The sequence below is a fragment of the Falco naumanni genome, chromosome 6 (assembly GCF_017639655.2).
Source record: "Falco naumanni isolate bFalNau1 chromosome 6, bFalNau1.pat, whole genome shotgun sequence".
In the NCBI taxonomy this organism is placed as follows: domain Eukaryota; kingdom Metazoa; phylum Chordata; class Aves; order Falconiformes; family Falconidae; genus Falco; species Falco naumanni.
In genome coordinates this window covers 42029120-42045146 of record NC_054059.1, presented here as the reverse complement: position 1 = coordinate 42045146, position 16027 = coordinate 42029120, and the positions used below count along the sequence as shown (strand labels likewise).

The following is a 16027-nucleotide window of genomic DNA, read 5'->3' as shown; positions in this document are numbered from 1 at the left end:
GCTCCATTACTTTTACAAAGTTTCTGGTGTTCTCCCTGGCATCATCTCATGGACAGACTGGCTGCAGTTGTGGTCCAGGGCAGCACCTTCTAAGCACTGTTTTTGTCCTCTGCCGTCAGCACCGATATACAACCACCACCACCACCTGAACATAGTTGTTATTTGGAGACTCCAGTGTTAATTTTGTGCCATCAAATGTGTCCAAAGCCTCTGTGATGTATCAGAAGGTTGTTAAAGCTTCTTGTCTGCAAGCTGTAATCTTAACATGGTTGTTTTATCAAGGTGTTCTTGTGTGCATGTGTTCAAGAATTGCCGGAAAATCACACCCTACAGGCCAGTGCAAAGTTCATGTGGTTTCCAGTTCTCCTGTTTATCATATGATCAAAAAATGCATGTGCTAGCTTTTATTTGCAACTTGCTCCAATCCCATCCCTACTGTATGGCACCGTGTGAGCCTACATTCTGTAAACGTTTTAAAATATGAAGAAATAGGGCCTTTTCCCAGAACTGGAACTGGTCAGGAGACAAACCCAAATCCATAGAATATACACAAGTTGATGAATATTGCGTGAATCACATTTTAAGTGCTTTCCAAGGGCTGTGCAGATGACCCCTCAACCTTCAAAAGCACTAGAGCAGTGAATTTCACGTTATCGAGGGAGATCTACTTAAAAATCCATATCCTATTTTGGCTCATCTTTCCCCCTTGTGTCAGCCCTTACCCCTTACAGCTGTTTTGGAGTTGACCATGTAAAAAAACAAACTCATGGCATCAGTAACCCCACTGCATGTACACAAACATGGGTACGCTTTAATATGCAGGGCATAGTGTCCTGTTAGTGTTCGTGCTGCTCCCGGTGGGTGGCCGTGGTGCTGCTTTGTCCCCCTGTCCCATTACTGATCCTTAACAAAATCGTAGTTGCACACAGCCCCCCCACCTCCATGTCCTGAGGCTTCGCTGCCTCCAACTCCTCTTCACCCTCCTTTTTGCTTTCCAGCTTGCCAAATATGCAGCTAAATTCTGAGATGCCAAAGCTTAAAAGCCAGTCTGGTCTTAGAAGTGCTTCTTGTTCATACTTATTTCTCTGGAAGAAGAGGAGCAAACAGGGAGGGCAGAGGGGCTTGTGGGTGCCCAGGGCTCCTGAAGTTGGCTCCGCAGCAGCGGTGCTCGCTGCCGGGCAGCAGGAGCTGTCTCACGAATCTGATCTGCTGGGCATCAGGAGTCATAGACCGACTGACAGAACCCAGATTTTAAGGGGTCTAAGGGGGAATTTTGGCAGTTAATTCACTACTGCCTACATGCTTGCTTTCATGCAGAACCAGTTGTAGCTTGGAGGAGGTGGGCTGGGCTCAGGAGCGCACTCCTGCTCACTGCAGAGATGAGCTGTGAGTGAGCAGCCTGACGAGAAATTTAGTTCTACAACAAGCAGCAGAAAGTGTTGCTTCATGATTTTCCCAATCAAGCCGTACAAGTCATTGCTGCCAGATGCCCTGGATTGCCAGAAGTATGAATGTGTTCAGAAGGCAAAGAGAAAAATTTGCGGAAGGATGGTCCACAGGGGACTGAAGCAGAAATGTGGGCAGATGACCTCTGGCTCGGGAAGTCCCTGAGCCGCAGATTGCTGGCAGCTGGGAGTGCAGTGGGGACAAGGTCACCACGTTGGTCTGGCTCATCCACTGCATCTGGGGCTGAGGGCTGGGCTTGCTATGGCTGCTTCTGCCTCCCTGCCCCAACAGAGGCAGATTTGTGGCAAAACGGGTCCTTACTTGGGGACAGGTTCGGAATTCAGAATATGAAGATAAATCATTTTTTCTTTGCTTCTCTCTTGCCTGCAGAAGGAAAGGAGAAAAGGCAGATGATGCTCCTGGTGGATAACAGCATGATACACCAAATAATCCGTGTGCTTACATTCACTGAAAACTAGGTTTAACGGGCATCTCATCACTGGCAATTTTTCAGACGAGGTTAGGTTATTTTGAAGAGCAGCAGAATAAGGAGCAAATTGGAGACTTCCAGTGGCCTCGTTGCAGCTGTGCTGCTGTCTGGAAATTCTATCACAACAGCAGCGTTACTAACTTCAGCTCCGACACTTCCTGCTGTAAAAACCGTTATTTGAAGTGGTTGCTAAAGTAACATCTGGGCGTGTAGTTACACGTATAGACTTCCTAATTGTTCCTAGGGGCAAGCTCTCCTTGTTTTACCCTGTGCTATGTTGCCATCTCTTTCTGGCCAGGCTGCGTCCTTTTCCTCCCACACCTCATTTTTTACCAGGACAAGTGTTTTCTGGCTCCGCATCAGCTTCAGTAAATCCGAGCAGCCCCTTCAGTGCCTGTGGAGCTCTGCCCTCACCCCAGAAGCTGCTCCAGCAGGTGTGAGTCATGCCAGAAGGAGAAAGCACTGAAACTACAGGACATTCCCTGCTTTGCTCCCCAGTTTTAAAACCAGACCTCAGCCAGCTTTGTCCCTGTTGGGTGTGAGCATCTCTGGGGATGGTCCCCTCACTGGCACAGCTGCATACGGGAGGTGAGACGGGGTGGTGAGCACCCCCAGGCGCACGCAGGGTGCAGCTGTTGGCCACAGATGCTTAGATGGGACTGCTAAGTTTTCGGGAGGATGGTATGACCAAGGTTTGTGTTTCCTGGCTTTACTTCCCACAGGTATGACAGGCAGCTCAAGTAGGGTTTCCATGCCGCCAACCGGCTTGCTCTTCCCTGGGGAGCCGTGCCTTCACCCATCTGCCTCACCTTCCCTGAGCACGTAGGACGGCTGAATGAGCTGCTGAAAGCCTCATGAAAGAACATGCCAGGGTGTTCTCCTGATTGAAAGCCGCCTTCAGCCGCTGGCAGTGGCTGGCCATGGCAGGGAGGACACGTTTCCTCATGCTGACGGACACCTCTCAGGGCAGACTGGCTGTGTGTGCTGCCTAAGGAGCGACTGAAGCCCAGATCGATGCTTTTCAGATGGCCCATGAAACCATCCTCCACACTTTCTCTTACTGTTTGGCTCCCACTAAGGTGTTAGTGGATTCCTGTCAGATCACACAGGAGAGCCCAGAGCCTGATATTGCTCCTGGAGGTCTTACCCACCAGCCATCCACTGTATATGTCTACAACAAAACCCAACAGGTCCTCAGAGATGTATAATAAATGTTGGGGGTTTTTTTAGCAGATTTTGCAGATGTAAAGTGGAGTTGCTCTGCTCTGCAGAAGGATACTTATTGCTACCATACCTGTGCAGATTTTCAGCATCTTCAATGGTCTCAGGCAGAGTCTTTCCCTTCGTCTCAGGTAGGAGCAAAACCAAACAGCCATCGATTAAAGCAATCACAGCTGCCAACACAGAGCAAGGCTCAGGATCACAAAGGCAATGCAATGGTCATACCTGAGTTTAATTCCAGGTCACTAATTCCCAGTGAGACACAGCTGCCTCGATGATTGAATAAGGACTCCTCAAAGTGGTAATAACTCTTGGCTTTTCATCTACACGATTCTCATTTTTCAGAGTAATTGCTGACAATTCTGAGGTGCATCTGAGGCCTGGAAAGCAATCCTGGGCCCTAGACTCAGGGCTGGTCTGGCTCCCTTGCTTTGTGCACGCAATGCAAAGGATACAGGTTTTGGCTCTGGTTGCCTAGCTGTCACGGGATCGGGGTGATGCTAGCTAGCTGTCATCCCCACTTTTGCCTGGATTAGGACATACACAACAGGCTGCTACCAGCCCACCTGGCCAGTTTCACCTTCTGACTAGTTTTGGATCCTCCTATGACCATGCTCAGGGCAGACGGTGCATGCAGGCACACGATTTGAACCCGTGCAGCAGCAGACATTCAAGGCAGCCTTTTATTTTAGGATAGCAGCCTTAACAGGCTGTTCTGCTGCTTTGCCATCCTAAATTGCCATGGGATCCTCAACACGCTGGGCCCCCTGAGGTGCCAGCAAGAGGTGGAGAGTGACTTTTGTGTAGGGAGACAAGAGGCCATCCTGCTCGCACTGCAGGTCCTGTGACCACACTGTGGATGAGAGCAGCAGAACCCAAAGACATTCCTGCCTTGGGAAGAGCTCCGCAGGAGGAAGACAAAGCTTTAAAGAGCTGTCCCGAAACCATGGGATCCCCTTCACTGCAGATAGGGCTAAGGGGTGACCTTGCTCCAACTTCCAGATGAAACAGACCTACCAAGATGTACCTTACACGTGTGTGCACATGTATATACAGCTCTCCACATTTCTTTTTTTAAAGGTGGGAAGCAGATCACAAAACTCACGCATCTAGGCTGTGGCCAGCCGACCTGTCTTGCAGCTCTCTTACCAAAGATGACCAGGGGCAGTTCGTGCCAGAGCTCTGCTAGCCTGTACACAAGGAAGGGTGTTACTATCCCACCGAGGTCGCACATGGATGAGCAGACGAGGACTCCCAGGTTCCTGCAAAGCACATGCACACATGCGCACACACATGTACGCACGTGTGCACACACGTCACTGACCACGCCTGGGAGTGCCTCGTCCAGCTCTGCACCCCAGTGCCACGGCAGGACGCACAAAAGGTTTGCCCAGCCCTGCTGCCAGGTTGAGTGGGTCAGTGCCCTGTCCAAGCGAATTTGCAGCTGGTGGGAGGAGGGATGTGCTGTGGGTCTCAGGGAGGAGAAGACAGGTAACCTCCTGGGGCTTAGGAAGGTGCTTAGAAAGGCCTGGCCCCCATCGTGGTGAACACAGTCAAAAGAGAGCACAGGTAGAGCATTCTCCCATGGAGAGATATGACAAGGTGAAATGGGTGAGGAAAGGAGCAAGTTAGATGAGACAAGACATGAAGACTAGCCCTATATTGGAGCAGAGGTGTGAACGAGCATTTGACTTCTCCTGGTTCACTGAACTGCACTGGAAGGGAAGCCTGGAGGGTGTTTGGGAAGGTTTCTCACACATCCCCTCAGAAACCTCCTGCCTCAGTGCTGGGCTCAGAAGCAGGGAAGGGGCTTTGGCTAGGGAAGGTGGTGAGTTTCTGCTGTACCACCCAGCAGCTCTCCTCCTTTGCAAGGTGTGTTTTATACACGCGAACTCTTTTTGCAGGTCAGTGCACGAGCCACAGGCTCCTCAGCTGCATCCACAGCCTGGAGCTGGCCTCTTGCAGTCTTTCCCAGAGAAACACCCCGTGCTTTTACCAGCCAACAGAAGATGGTGCACTTACCTGAGAAATGTTGGATACAGCTCAGGATTTACCAAGCAAATAATTTCATAGCACATGGTAATTCCCATCCTGCCCAAGCAAGCTGCTGTCATTTTAAGCCAATAAAGAGCTGTAAAGACATTGTGCTCGTTAAGGTTGGAATACAAAACTGCGGGGTTTTTTCTGCTCTTGACATAAAGCAGCATTAAATATTTAATTTAAGGAAACAGTAAGTTTGCTATCATGAAAGCTCAAGTGGACAGTACATGATGATGTTCTGTTTCACTCAATAAAGAATTTATAATGCAATTGTCTTGTGACTCAGTCAAATAACCAAGACTTGACTTTGCTAGTTTTCTGTCACAGAGAGAAGTCAATGATACAAAGTAGTTTGGGTTATCCAGTGCATTAACCAAAAGTTTACACAAGACACCATTTCTTGCTTGCAATAAAACTAAAGAGGGCAACTGTATTGTTTGGTAGTTGAAGTCTGCTACCAGCAAGATACTCCATACTTTTGCACAGAGGCTTCGGATTGCTTTCAGGCTGGGACAAGTTTGTTTTGCTTCCCTGTCTCCCAGTGTGTGCTTTACAATTGCTTTCACACCTGGGGCTATAGCTGTCAGCTGCAAATAAATGAATATCCCAGCCCTGAAGTCAGAATCAGTCTAAGATACCTGTGTGCCACATGGGCTTGTAGACCCCAAACGGACCCTGGATGGTGGCTTCAGATGTTTCAACTATTAGCATACTTGGGGCATGGAGTTTCTCCCTCATTTAGCAGCTGAGGGACGCATCAAGCCCAGGGCAGTATTTTACTGGCCCATAGCTGCTGGCAAGCCCTGCCAACAAAGCGCCTCCAGAGCCGAGACGCCAGGCACTGCTGCCTGTGGTTTGCAGCAATTGCAGCTGTAGGTGCCTGGGCCGGTCCCTGCCTCCCTGCTGGGGCTCTGCTCACCCCATCACCCCCGCAGGGCCTGCCTGGGTGTAAAACAAGCCTGTTCTGCAGGGTCAGACTTGGGGCTATGGGCTTTGAAGGTGGCTCAGCTCAGGGCTGGTGGTGCTGCCGCGGGCAAGCAAGCCGGGAAGGCTGGGGTCTTTGCTGGTGGCTGCTGCTGCCAAGCCTGCTGGCATGGCTGAGCCAGGCTGGCAGCAGCATCCTCACTGGCCATACCTGTCCCTGGGGCAAGGTGCTCACCCGGGCACTGCCGCTCCCTTTGCCCTGGCACAGGCAGCAGCTGTGGGGCCACAGGACTCCCACCCCTGGGCTCCCCCAGCAAAGCCCAGCGTAGTCCTTGCACAGCCCCTGCACTCCCCAGTTGCCCATTAAAATAAGTTTCCATTGTCTGGACACCTTGGGTTTTTTCCCTATGACATTTTTCCATAACATTTTGTGGCTTTGTCCTTTGTCCTTGTCCCACATGACTGACAGCTGTTTGGCACTTCTATGTCTGTAGTTCCAGTCTAGCTGTATGCCATAAAGAAAAAGGTAAGATGTTTCATTCAGTGGCCCTTAAGGGACACATTGCTTTGAGACTGTGGCCTTGGAGTGAACCCTTAGATAAACAAAAGCAAAGTTTCTGTCACTGTGGTTGCTCAACATCCTACATTCATGCCCGCAGCACTGTGGATGGCAGAAAGCACTTACTGTACCCATATGGTGTTTAAGTGTATGTGCGCGCCCATACGTTTTTCCTTTTTAGAAACAGAAAACATGGGAGTTTTGGGTGAAAACGCTGAAGTGTGCATTCAAATCCAAATTTTAGGCCAGACAAAAATTGGGGACTTAACACAGCATGCTTCATGATCTAGCACATGCAGACCTGCCATCTAATTTGATGCCATTTCAGAAATTTAGTTCACCCCATTTCTCCAGCCTCTCGTTAACTGGTATAAATGCTGATGGTGGGACGTAAATTAGCTTTTATGGTTTTGCCTTCATTGGAACACAGTACTGACATGGGCCAGGTTAGCAAGCATTGTTTTCTATTTTCCAGGGCAATAACCAAGAGACAGGGAGAGAATTCATTGATGGAGGAGGTTTGCGTGACTCACTGTCTGGGACTAACGCTGTGATGAGGCAAGCACCACCTGCCATCACGTTTGCCACAGCCCAGGGGTAGCGATGGCCAACACAATCCAGTGTCAGCATGAGGATGAAGGCAGCTGGGAACTCGACGAGAGCAGAATAGAGGAAATCCAGGTACATGTTCCCAGCGGCTATTCCCATGTGCATGATGAGCCCCTGGTAGAGGACGGAGCTTGTGAACCTGGGTAGAGAACAGGATGTGAATGAAGTCAAACCCTTTGTTTTATGCAAAGAGCTGAGATTTGCAGTTCGTTAGGAGCAAAACAGGCTTACATCATTGTTGACGATTTAGGGCACCAAATCACACACCTCCATTTGGGCTGCAAAAGCCTTCCCTTACCAACTGTACATCAAAATAAACGTGTGTTTTCTGATCTGAGGTGTCCTGACCAGGTCTATAAATGAAGGTTTTGGCTTTTCTCCATCTTCATCTTCGGAGCTGAGATTCTGGGAGCACAAGTGACAGAACAAGAGATTACAGTAGGCAGGGGAGAGGGTGGGAAGCACTACAATGCATATTTTCTTCTGGATTAATGGGAGGATGGGGGTTTTCATTTGCCAGTTAAGTGACTGGGGGCAAAATAGCTTCTCCAGAGTGTTTTGAGAAAAGGAAGCACGAAAATTTATCTAACCAGTCTTCATATCTGTGTAGCCATGTGTATGAGGCTATTGCATGGTATGGAGCAGCATGTAACAAATAATGAGTAAAGGTGTTCTGGGATTTTTAGTCATAAGATTTGGTGAGTTTATTTTTGATTGATACTTAAAGGAAGAGTTTTTCTTGTCTTCTGGCTGTTTTTGCGAGCCTCTTTTCCCAAATACACTCTGTGAGGGTTCTAGGCAGTCAAACTGAAGAAAACTCACTTGCCTTTGCTTTAGGGAACTGAAGTGCTTTTTGTCACCAAGCTGCTCCCTACTCTAAACACAAAACAGTCCTAAACCCAAAACATTGTTTGCACACATGCAGCAAATGCAGTGCAGTCACCTGGAAAGAGAGAGGTAACTTCTTCTTATTTCCCTTGGCGATGTGTTTAATAACTTCCATAGCTTTGTCATTTTGCTTTTGAGCTATTAGCCACCTGGGAGACTCGGGCAGACACCTGCAACACATATAAGCATGACAGCTACAGGGAAAGAAAATGTATGTCAGTGGTACACAGAAAATGAAAACCGAATCGAGTTTCTCAGGCTAGGATCCTAAGGTGTACTGAATATCCATGGGTTGTACGGAACTCAGTGGTAGCTGTGGCTGTCACTGCTTGCACTCGGATTTGTGCTCCACTTAAGTGACAACACAGCCTGATTTTTAATATATATATATATATATTTAAGGCTAAACCCAGTTTATTATAGTTTGGAAATATTACTCTGATAAAATTCTTTTGACATGTTTTAGAAATGACTAATAATCTGTGGGTATAAAGAAGAACAGCTGTAAACCTGATCTTCCATGTTAAAAATAACCTTTCATAAAAAAACCAAAGGAAAAAACCCTCCCAAATCTGTTCCCTGATGTAGTTACAGAATTTTCTAGGGAGCATTTTTACTCATTTGTTTTATAAATAGTCAACAAAATCCTGTTGATTGCATTAAAAAACCCAAACAATTTTAATCGATGATTAGAAAAACTCACTTCTCACAGCAGCTCACATACTGTTCAAGAAATAATGACTTCTTATCTTTTAATGGGTGGCAAGGACTCTAAACACAGAAGCATTGCAATGTGTTGCAGGTAATCTTGCTCTTAGGTGATTCAGACTAAACCCATGGGCAAGAAAAATGCCAGATCTCATCTGATGTTGTCTTGGAAATCCTACATGTAGCACTATGGCCAATCCCTACAGAGAAGCTTCAGCTCTCAGCTTCAGTCCCCTGGTTTTATCGATGTGACTTGGTGTTGCTGGGAGCTGTAGGAGCGGGCACTTACCAATAATAGAGCAAGAAGAAGAAATTGGGCAGTGTGACTGTGAGCTGGAGCCACCTCCAGTGTGGAAGCGCGTAAGCCAGGGCGGTGAGGATGAGGAGTCCCAGCGTGAAGGCAAGCTGGTAAGTGATGCCCGCTGCCCTCCGGTAGTTTGGGCCAACAAATTCTGCAACTGCAAAGGTCAGTTGTATGAGCAAAAATAAATTGGTTTGGAGAGCTGGGGGAATGTAACTCCTGCCAGCTAAAACCACATGGAGCTCTGTGCTTATCTGTGCCCTTGCGTCACGGCATGCAGGCGTGGGTTTAGATAGGAAAGCGGAGCACTTTTGGGTCCCTGGTGTAAATTACAGGGCAAGTCTCCACCATTCCTCTTCCACTGGTCAGCTGGAGACTTTACCCTTGCCTTCAAGGGTGTCAGGCCCCCACCCATCGATGCGAGCCAAAGGGTGCTTTCTTCTTCCGACTCCTACCTAAGAACTAAAATGGGAAAATAAAATAGACAGCTGGAATTTGCTTGCCTCCATCTCCCTCCTCGCTTACGGCTTGGGAACAGAGCCTCCCTGCCCTCCAAGCACCTGAAACAGCACAGCAAAAACTGTTTTGGCACCCAAGCTGTCAAACACAAGTGTTAGCCCTCATCTCCCTGCTTGCTGCCTTTCCTGGAAAAGCATTATACATCTTCGTGGTGCTTTCAGTTAGTTCTTGTCTCTAGACCTTGTCCTTCATTTTGGCACACGCTTCTCCAGGCATGAACATTCCCTAGTTTTCAGAGCTGCCTCCTAATTATTCCCTTTATGTTTACAAGCAGGTGCAAGCTTGGGTCTTAAACACCTGGATTCAAGTAAAGAGGTGCTGTTTGGCAGTAAATAGCAGTGTCCCTGCTATCGTTCCATGCAATTCCTTAAAAATTGGATGGCACCAGTGGGGGTCAGCCCTGCTGCTAGACAGGGGGTTCCTCCCCCCAAAATGTAATTGCAAGCTGCCGTAACTGAGGACGTAGCCAGTCAGCCAGCCCGCCTTGCTGACGAGCCCCTGTACCAGGCGGAAGATCACTGCCCAGCTGTAGCTGGGTGCAGAGGCCATCAGAACCCCTGAGACCGCGTTGATGAAGACTGTGACCAGGAGGCAGAGCTTGCGGCCAAACCTGCAGAGGGAGAGCAGAAAAGAGAAGAAAGAGGCTCAGCTGCTGGCAGGGCATGGTGGCAGAGCAAAGGGTTTGAAGAGGCTGGAGGTGTTCCCTGTCACCTTATTCTGTTTGTTTTGAGTAGGACTCTGTACCTGCTCTTCCCTTTGCAACATTTTTCATCTCAATGGAAGCCCAGGGGACTCTCCTGTCCTGTTTTCAGGTTATTGTTCACTTCTGGATAATGACTTAGCTGATGAGTTCAAGAAATGCTCTGATATGGCTCTTCAGCCCATCTGTCAAAGCTTTCATAGCTTTTTAGTGGGGACCTTGTTCAATAACTGTGATCTTTACCTATTTTCTCATTAATCTTGGCTGACTATTGAGCTCTTGAAGAGGGTTTTGTACATCCCTGTTATTTGTCATTCCTTGTATCACCGTGACTCACTGATGGAAATAAATTGTTTCCAAAAGAAACAAGCTTACTGGAACGCTGGAAGGGCATTTGTTTTCTATCTGACAGAGATATATATTGTTAGAAGTATGATTTATAAAAAACATTAAACCAGTGGATGTCCACTAACAAAAATAGCATGATAATAAATGCCAGCCAAAATAAATGTTCTGTTCTCCACAATAACATCAGCAGATCCCATCGCTCAAACTTTCCTTCTGTCAGGACCCTGACATACAGATGTTTTTGACTTGTCTTGAAGTCCAGCTCAAGAGAACCTTGTCAGACCACGAGCAGAGTCCTCTCCAGCAAAGGTCCTTTCCCAGTGCCCCAGCTCTGAATGGGAGAGGTGCAATGCTGCATGTTAGCACTGGCCCCGGGAGCTCCCTAGGGGCACAGGACTGCCAATTTCCAAGACACCTATGGCCCTTGAATGTCAAAGTCAGCATCTGGATGTGTGCCCCGAGACCAATCAAGTAGACGAGTAGGTCTAATCCCTCAGAGAGAAGCACATTTGCAAAGCTTATGAAACCTTCCCTGAAGCACCTGAAACGTTTTCAGGAGGTGTCCTGAGTACAGCAGTTTGCAGCAATCTCATGCAGAGGAAAACCAGCACTCCAGCTGCACTCAGGCTGTCTGACAAGAAGAAGATGAATACCTCGAATCCAGGAAACACAAAATTCATGAGGATTTTCCCCAGTCCCTCTCCTAAATTTGAGAGCTCTTTGTTTGTTTTTGCCCTAAGAATAACACTTGCTCGGTATGGGATTTTGTATCGCTCTTGAATGCTTGCAGCGGAGGGACCACGGTGAACTGGGGCAGGACAGCAGTGAGCAGAGCAGTAGAAAAACCCCTCGACACTATGACATGCATGTGCTTTATCTTGGCAGCAGTGATATCCTACTCCCTCGTGTCTTTTCATACTTTTGCTTGATAATAAGCCATGGTAAAAAGATCCTTCAGTATTTTGACACAGAGAGCATTTCAGATATAAACGGCTGAGGGATGGGAGCTCCGGTTTCTATTGGTTCGCACAGCCATACACTGCCAAGAAATGCCTTTGCTAGGGAACATGATTGCTTAATCCACCTCTGTGCTGAAAAGGTGATCTGAAGAGTGGCACCTCTGCTGGTCGCGGGATCTGCTTACTGCTGCTCCATGTCCTGTCATGCCTGGATGAGCAGCTGCTACATATCCCCTCCTTTGCTTCCATCAGCTGTGCGTTGTTATCTGAGTGTCAGTTCTCGGAAAAAGGATGGAATGCTTTCTAATTCACTAGATGATTGGCCAGAAGACAGGAATTTGGATTTAAGGGAAAGAGAGGATGGGGTGTGTGTGTGTGTGTGACATACATTTCCAAGATGAAAAAGAAACCGAGATCCTTCCAAATGTATGTGAAGAAAAGCAAAAATTGGTGTGTGTCAACCTTTGTCTTTCGAATCAGACAGGGGACTCCAGCCCCATACTGAAGACTGGATGTAGGATCTTTGCAGTACTCCTGTAGTCATTTGATATCTTTCATCCAAGAGAACCTTATGCCAAAGCTGTAGCCACACACAAGATGTGACCAGGATGAGTTACTGTGATAAATCAGTATCTTCTGATGTAAAATCCATTTAAGCAGAACACCTGAAATAAACATGATCTGGTTCACTGGTAGTAAGGTAATGGTTTACTGAGGACCGGAAAGTGGTCTGTCCAATCTGTGCAAAGGTGACCTTCTTGACAAGCAGGTTTGTCCACACGGAGGGACAGGCTGGCATTAGCTAGGACCCTGGTAGCTACTTACGTGTACACAAAGGTGGTGTACACAACCTAACTGATGATGTGTTTGCCCGCAATGAAACATGGGAGCAGGGACCAGCAAGACAATCACAGACCCATCCTTATTTTGTGACACTACAAAACTACTATGAGGGACAGCTGTGCCCCTTCCCATAGACCTTCCCCCTTGGAGGAGGGGGAAAGTTAAAAGAACGGAATGGTGGCAGTATCTGTCCAACAGAGATGATTCTGGGGATTGATCAGCACGGGAGGAAAAGGCTATTGCTCATTGTGCTCTCTGATGTCCTGAGAATACAGAAAAAAAAAGACATTCCTCCAAGACAGACTGACTCTACAGAAGGATTCTTCATCCTGTGTTACCCTCATCCCTTTAAATTCCAGTCTCAGATCTCTTGTAATTTTACTGTAATTTCGTAAACATGCCCAGGAAGATCACCTACAAAGCATTAAATTTGTTTAGAGTCTAACCTAAAAATAACACTACTGGGCAGATACATGGCACAATGACACTTGTGGTGGAAAAGAGGAGATGAGGGACAACAAGGTCTAGAACTGGCTACATAGAGAGCCAACTAGAAAAAGGGAAACCAAAGAAAATTTCAGAAGGAGCAACTTCTATTTCTGTATCTGAGAAAAACTATTCTATTTTGAAACTGATTTATGGCCGTCTGGATGCTGTTAAAATTAATGTGAAACAAATTTATCACAAAGATGGGCAAACAGATCGCATGTGAGTTAAAGTTTCATCTTAAACTTTGAGCTCACATTGCGGTTTGCCACTGTGAACAAACCCAAAATCTCTTCATCCGTGAATATACAAATTCCCCATGCGGCCACGGAGAAGCTATGAAAGTGGAGAAACACTATGGCATTTCCATGGATTCTTGGGTCACAACAGTCTTTGAAAGCAGGGGCTTAGGAACCACTGTCCACCCCCTTTGTAAGTGACACATGGGCCTTTTTAATCAAGTTTTAGTTGCGTTCATTTCCCCTTTGAATCATGGAAGTTATTCAGCGACATGCATAAAGCAGATAACCAGAGAAAACAGTTCATCTCACACCCGTCTACATACTGCTTACCTGTCTGCTAGGTAGCCAATGCTCACGGAACCAATAAAAAACCCGGCGTTCACACATGACTGGAAGAGGTCCAGCTTCCAGGAGTCCTCACACACCAGGTTAAACTGCAAGGGCAACCACAGGAACATTCAATGCAAACCATGGCTGTTCAAGGAGGAAGGAAACCAATGACACACAACTAGAAAACGGGCTCCAGAAAAGAACCCCCTTAATCTCTTAAACTGACATCTGCAATACATCTTGTCCAAAACACTTGTCCAAAACTTGTGGAAAAGTTACACCCTGGAAAATGATTGCACAATGACACATGAGAAGAGTGAGAAAGGGAGAAAAACTCTGAACAAACAAATTAAGGCGTTGAGAATAATCTCGCCCTGTCCTCCCCATCCATCTGCCTGAAATTTGGAGGACACTTGCAGCATGGTTTCCTTCCTGGATGCCAAGGCCTCCAACCATGTATCACCTCGCTGCACAAAAGCATCGCCAGGCATGAGAGGTGTCGGGGCTGCCATGAGCCTTGCTGGAGGGGAGCCAAGAGCTGGCTGTCCCACTCCTCATTAGCACTGGCAAAACGCCCAGGGCTTGGTTGACTTTTCTCTGCAGTGAGCTGGTACTCTGTGACTTGCTTTTGATTTACAGTTAACAGGTCACCAACCTGAACCCAGCTAGAGGAGGAGGGCAAACTGGCGTTAACTTCTCTGCTGCTGGAAATATTCATTCAGGTGTAATGAGACTTCAGCCCAGAAGGAAGCATGAATGTCCTTGGCTGCTTATTTCATCTTTTTCTAACCTGGACAAGTTCGCTGGGGCCATACCAAACAGCTCGAATCCATTTCCCTGGCTAGGCTGATGTAGAGGACAGCTGGGAGTGCTCTTCTCTGCCCTAACCCATCTATCCCAAGGGAAGGTGGGAAGGAGTTGCTTTGTAACAGTGATGATAGTGAAGCAAAGGAATATGAATACTTTGCCCAAGGAAGCTGTGAAGCATCCAGCATCAGAGTTTTTTAAGAACAGGTTACAGAAACATCTGCTAGGCATGGTTTAGCTATAGTTATTAGAGATTTGGGACAGTAGAAGTAGAGATCTCTCTTGAGGTTCCTTCCTATGCTTCAGGTCTCTACATGGCTGTTAGTACTGCTTTGTGCAGTTTTTCACTTTCTAAATTATCTGGTTGTTGGATTATACTGTAAGTCGGAAGAAAAGAACGCTGCTGCTGCTGCTGCTGCCTCATTATCTGACAACTGCAGCCCCATCCTCTGCTTCTTGTTCATTGTAAGTGAGTTTCTGTGTGGATTATCACCCAAATGTGCAGTTCCTTGGTTTGGTCTGTGGAGTCCTACCCTCAGCTTGGTGACTGAAACACGGAATTATGAGAATAGCTGTTGTCTGATTGATGACAAGCTTGCAGCATTAGCTTCCCAAGAAAAGCAATCATTTCCCATTATTTCTCCATATGAATCTTTGCTCTAAGTCCCTAGTAAGTCATGATATTCACTATTTATTAGCAGTGAGGTTCAGACTGCGCACCAAAAGAAAACTTTGCTTACTTAGCATACTAACCCAACAACTTCTAGTTCCCAGCTGTGCAGGCAAGAGTGATTTTGCTGGATGAGCTGTGTCTTACCTCTGTCACGAGAGTGGTCCCTGGGGAGTCATAGACCCAGCCGTCCCGGCAGGGACCCAGGGGGACGGTGCTCTGGTTGCCCACGAGGCTGCCGAGGGGGTCAGTGCAGCTGATGCCAGTTGCGTTCCAGTCCACCTCGTACCTCCTGCAGCGGCTGCTGAAGTCACCCCCGTGGCCGCCCCACTCGGGAACCGTGTGATTCAGCTGCTCCTCCAGGCTCCAGCCACAGCGCTGGCTCAGCTCAGCCACCCTGAGGCTGCGGCAATGGTGCTCAGGGGTGAACCCCAGGAAAAAAATCCCCACATAAATGGGAGCAAAGGTAGCAGAGAGCAGGCATACAACAAAGAGAGTTCGTTTCTGAAAGAAGTCAAATTCTCCAATCTGCTCTAAAATGTCATCTAAGGTTGGCATCTTTGTACGTTGCAACTCATTAAAATATCTAACTCAGCTGCTTTCCAGGGCTTTGCCCCTCACTGCATGCTTAAATAACAGCTGAAGTGTGTGCTCAGAAATCACAAATAAATAATTAATTACCTTTGTCAATTGTCAAGCCATGCATCGCAACCTTTGTTTCTAAAATGTCATTTCTAACCATACTTGGGCTCTCCTGTTTTGGCCTCCATTGTGATTAAGTTTTCTATATGACACCCTTGAAATACCAGGGCTGATGTCTTAGATTATGGCCATCTCAGTCTGTCACCGAAAGCCTGCCAGTGCACAGTATGGGCTAGGTGCTAATTCCTTTGTTTGCTCTTTTCAGAGGCCATACATATTACAAAAGAAATGTTGT

The 16027-nt window shown here is 47.3% G+C and overlaps 1 protein-coding gene across 1 annotated transcript; it reads right to left on the bottom strand.

Moving 5' to 3' along the window:
- Positions 1-3130: 3130 nt before the first annotated feature.
- On the bottom strand, positions 3131-15648 carry LOC121090620 (solute carrier family 22 member 2-like). Its single transcript, XM_040599329.1, has 10 exons — positions 15238-15648; positions 13614-13717; positions 10161-10315; positions 9175-9343; positions 8233-8347; positions 7588-7694; positions 7214-7428; positions 5180-5288; positions 4307-4419; positions 3131-3330 (listed from the first exon to the last, which is right to left on the bottom strand). The coding sequence occupies exons 1-10, from the start codon at positions 15646-15648 to the stop codon at positions 3131-3133; spliced, it is 1698 nt and encodes a 565-aa protein (XP_040455263.1).
- Positions 15649-16027: the final 379 nt, after the last annotated feature.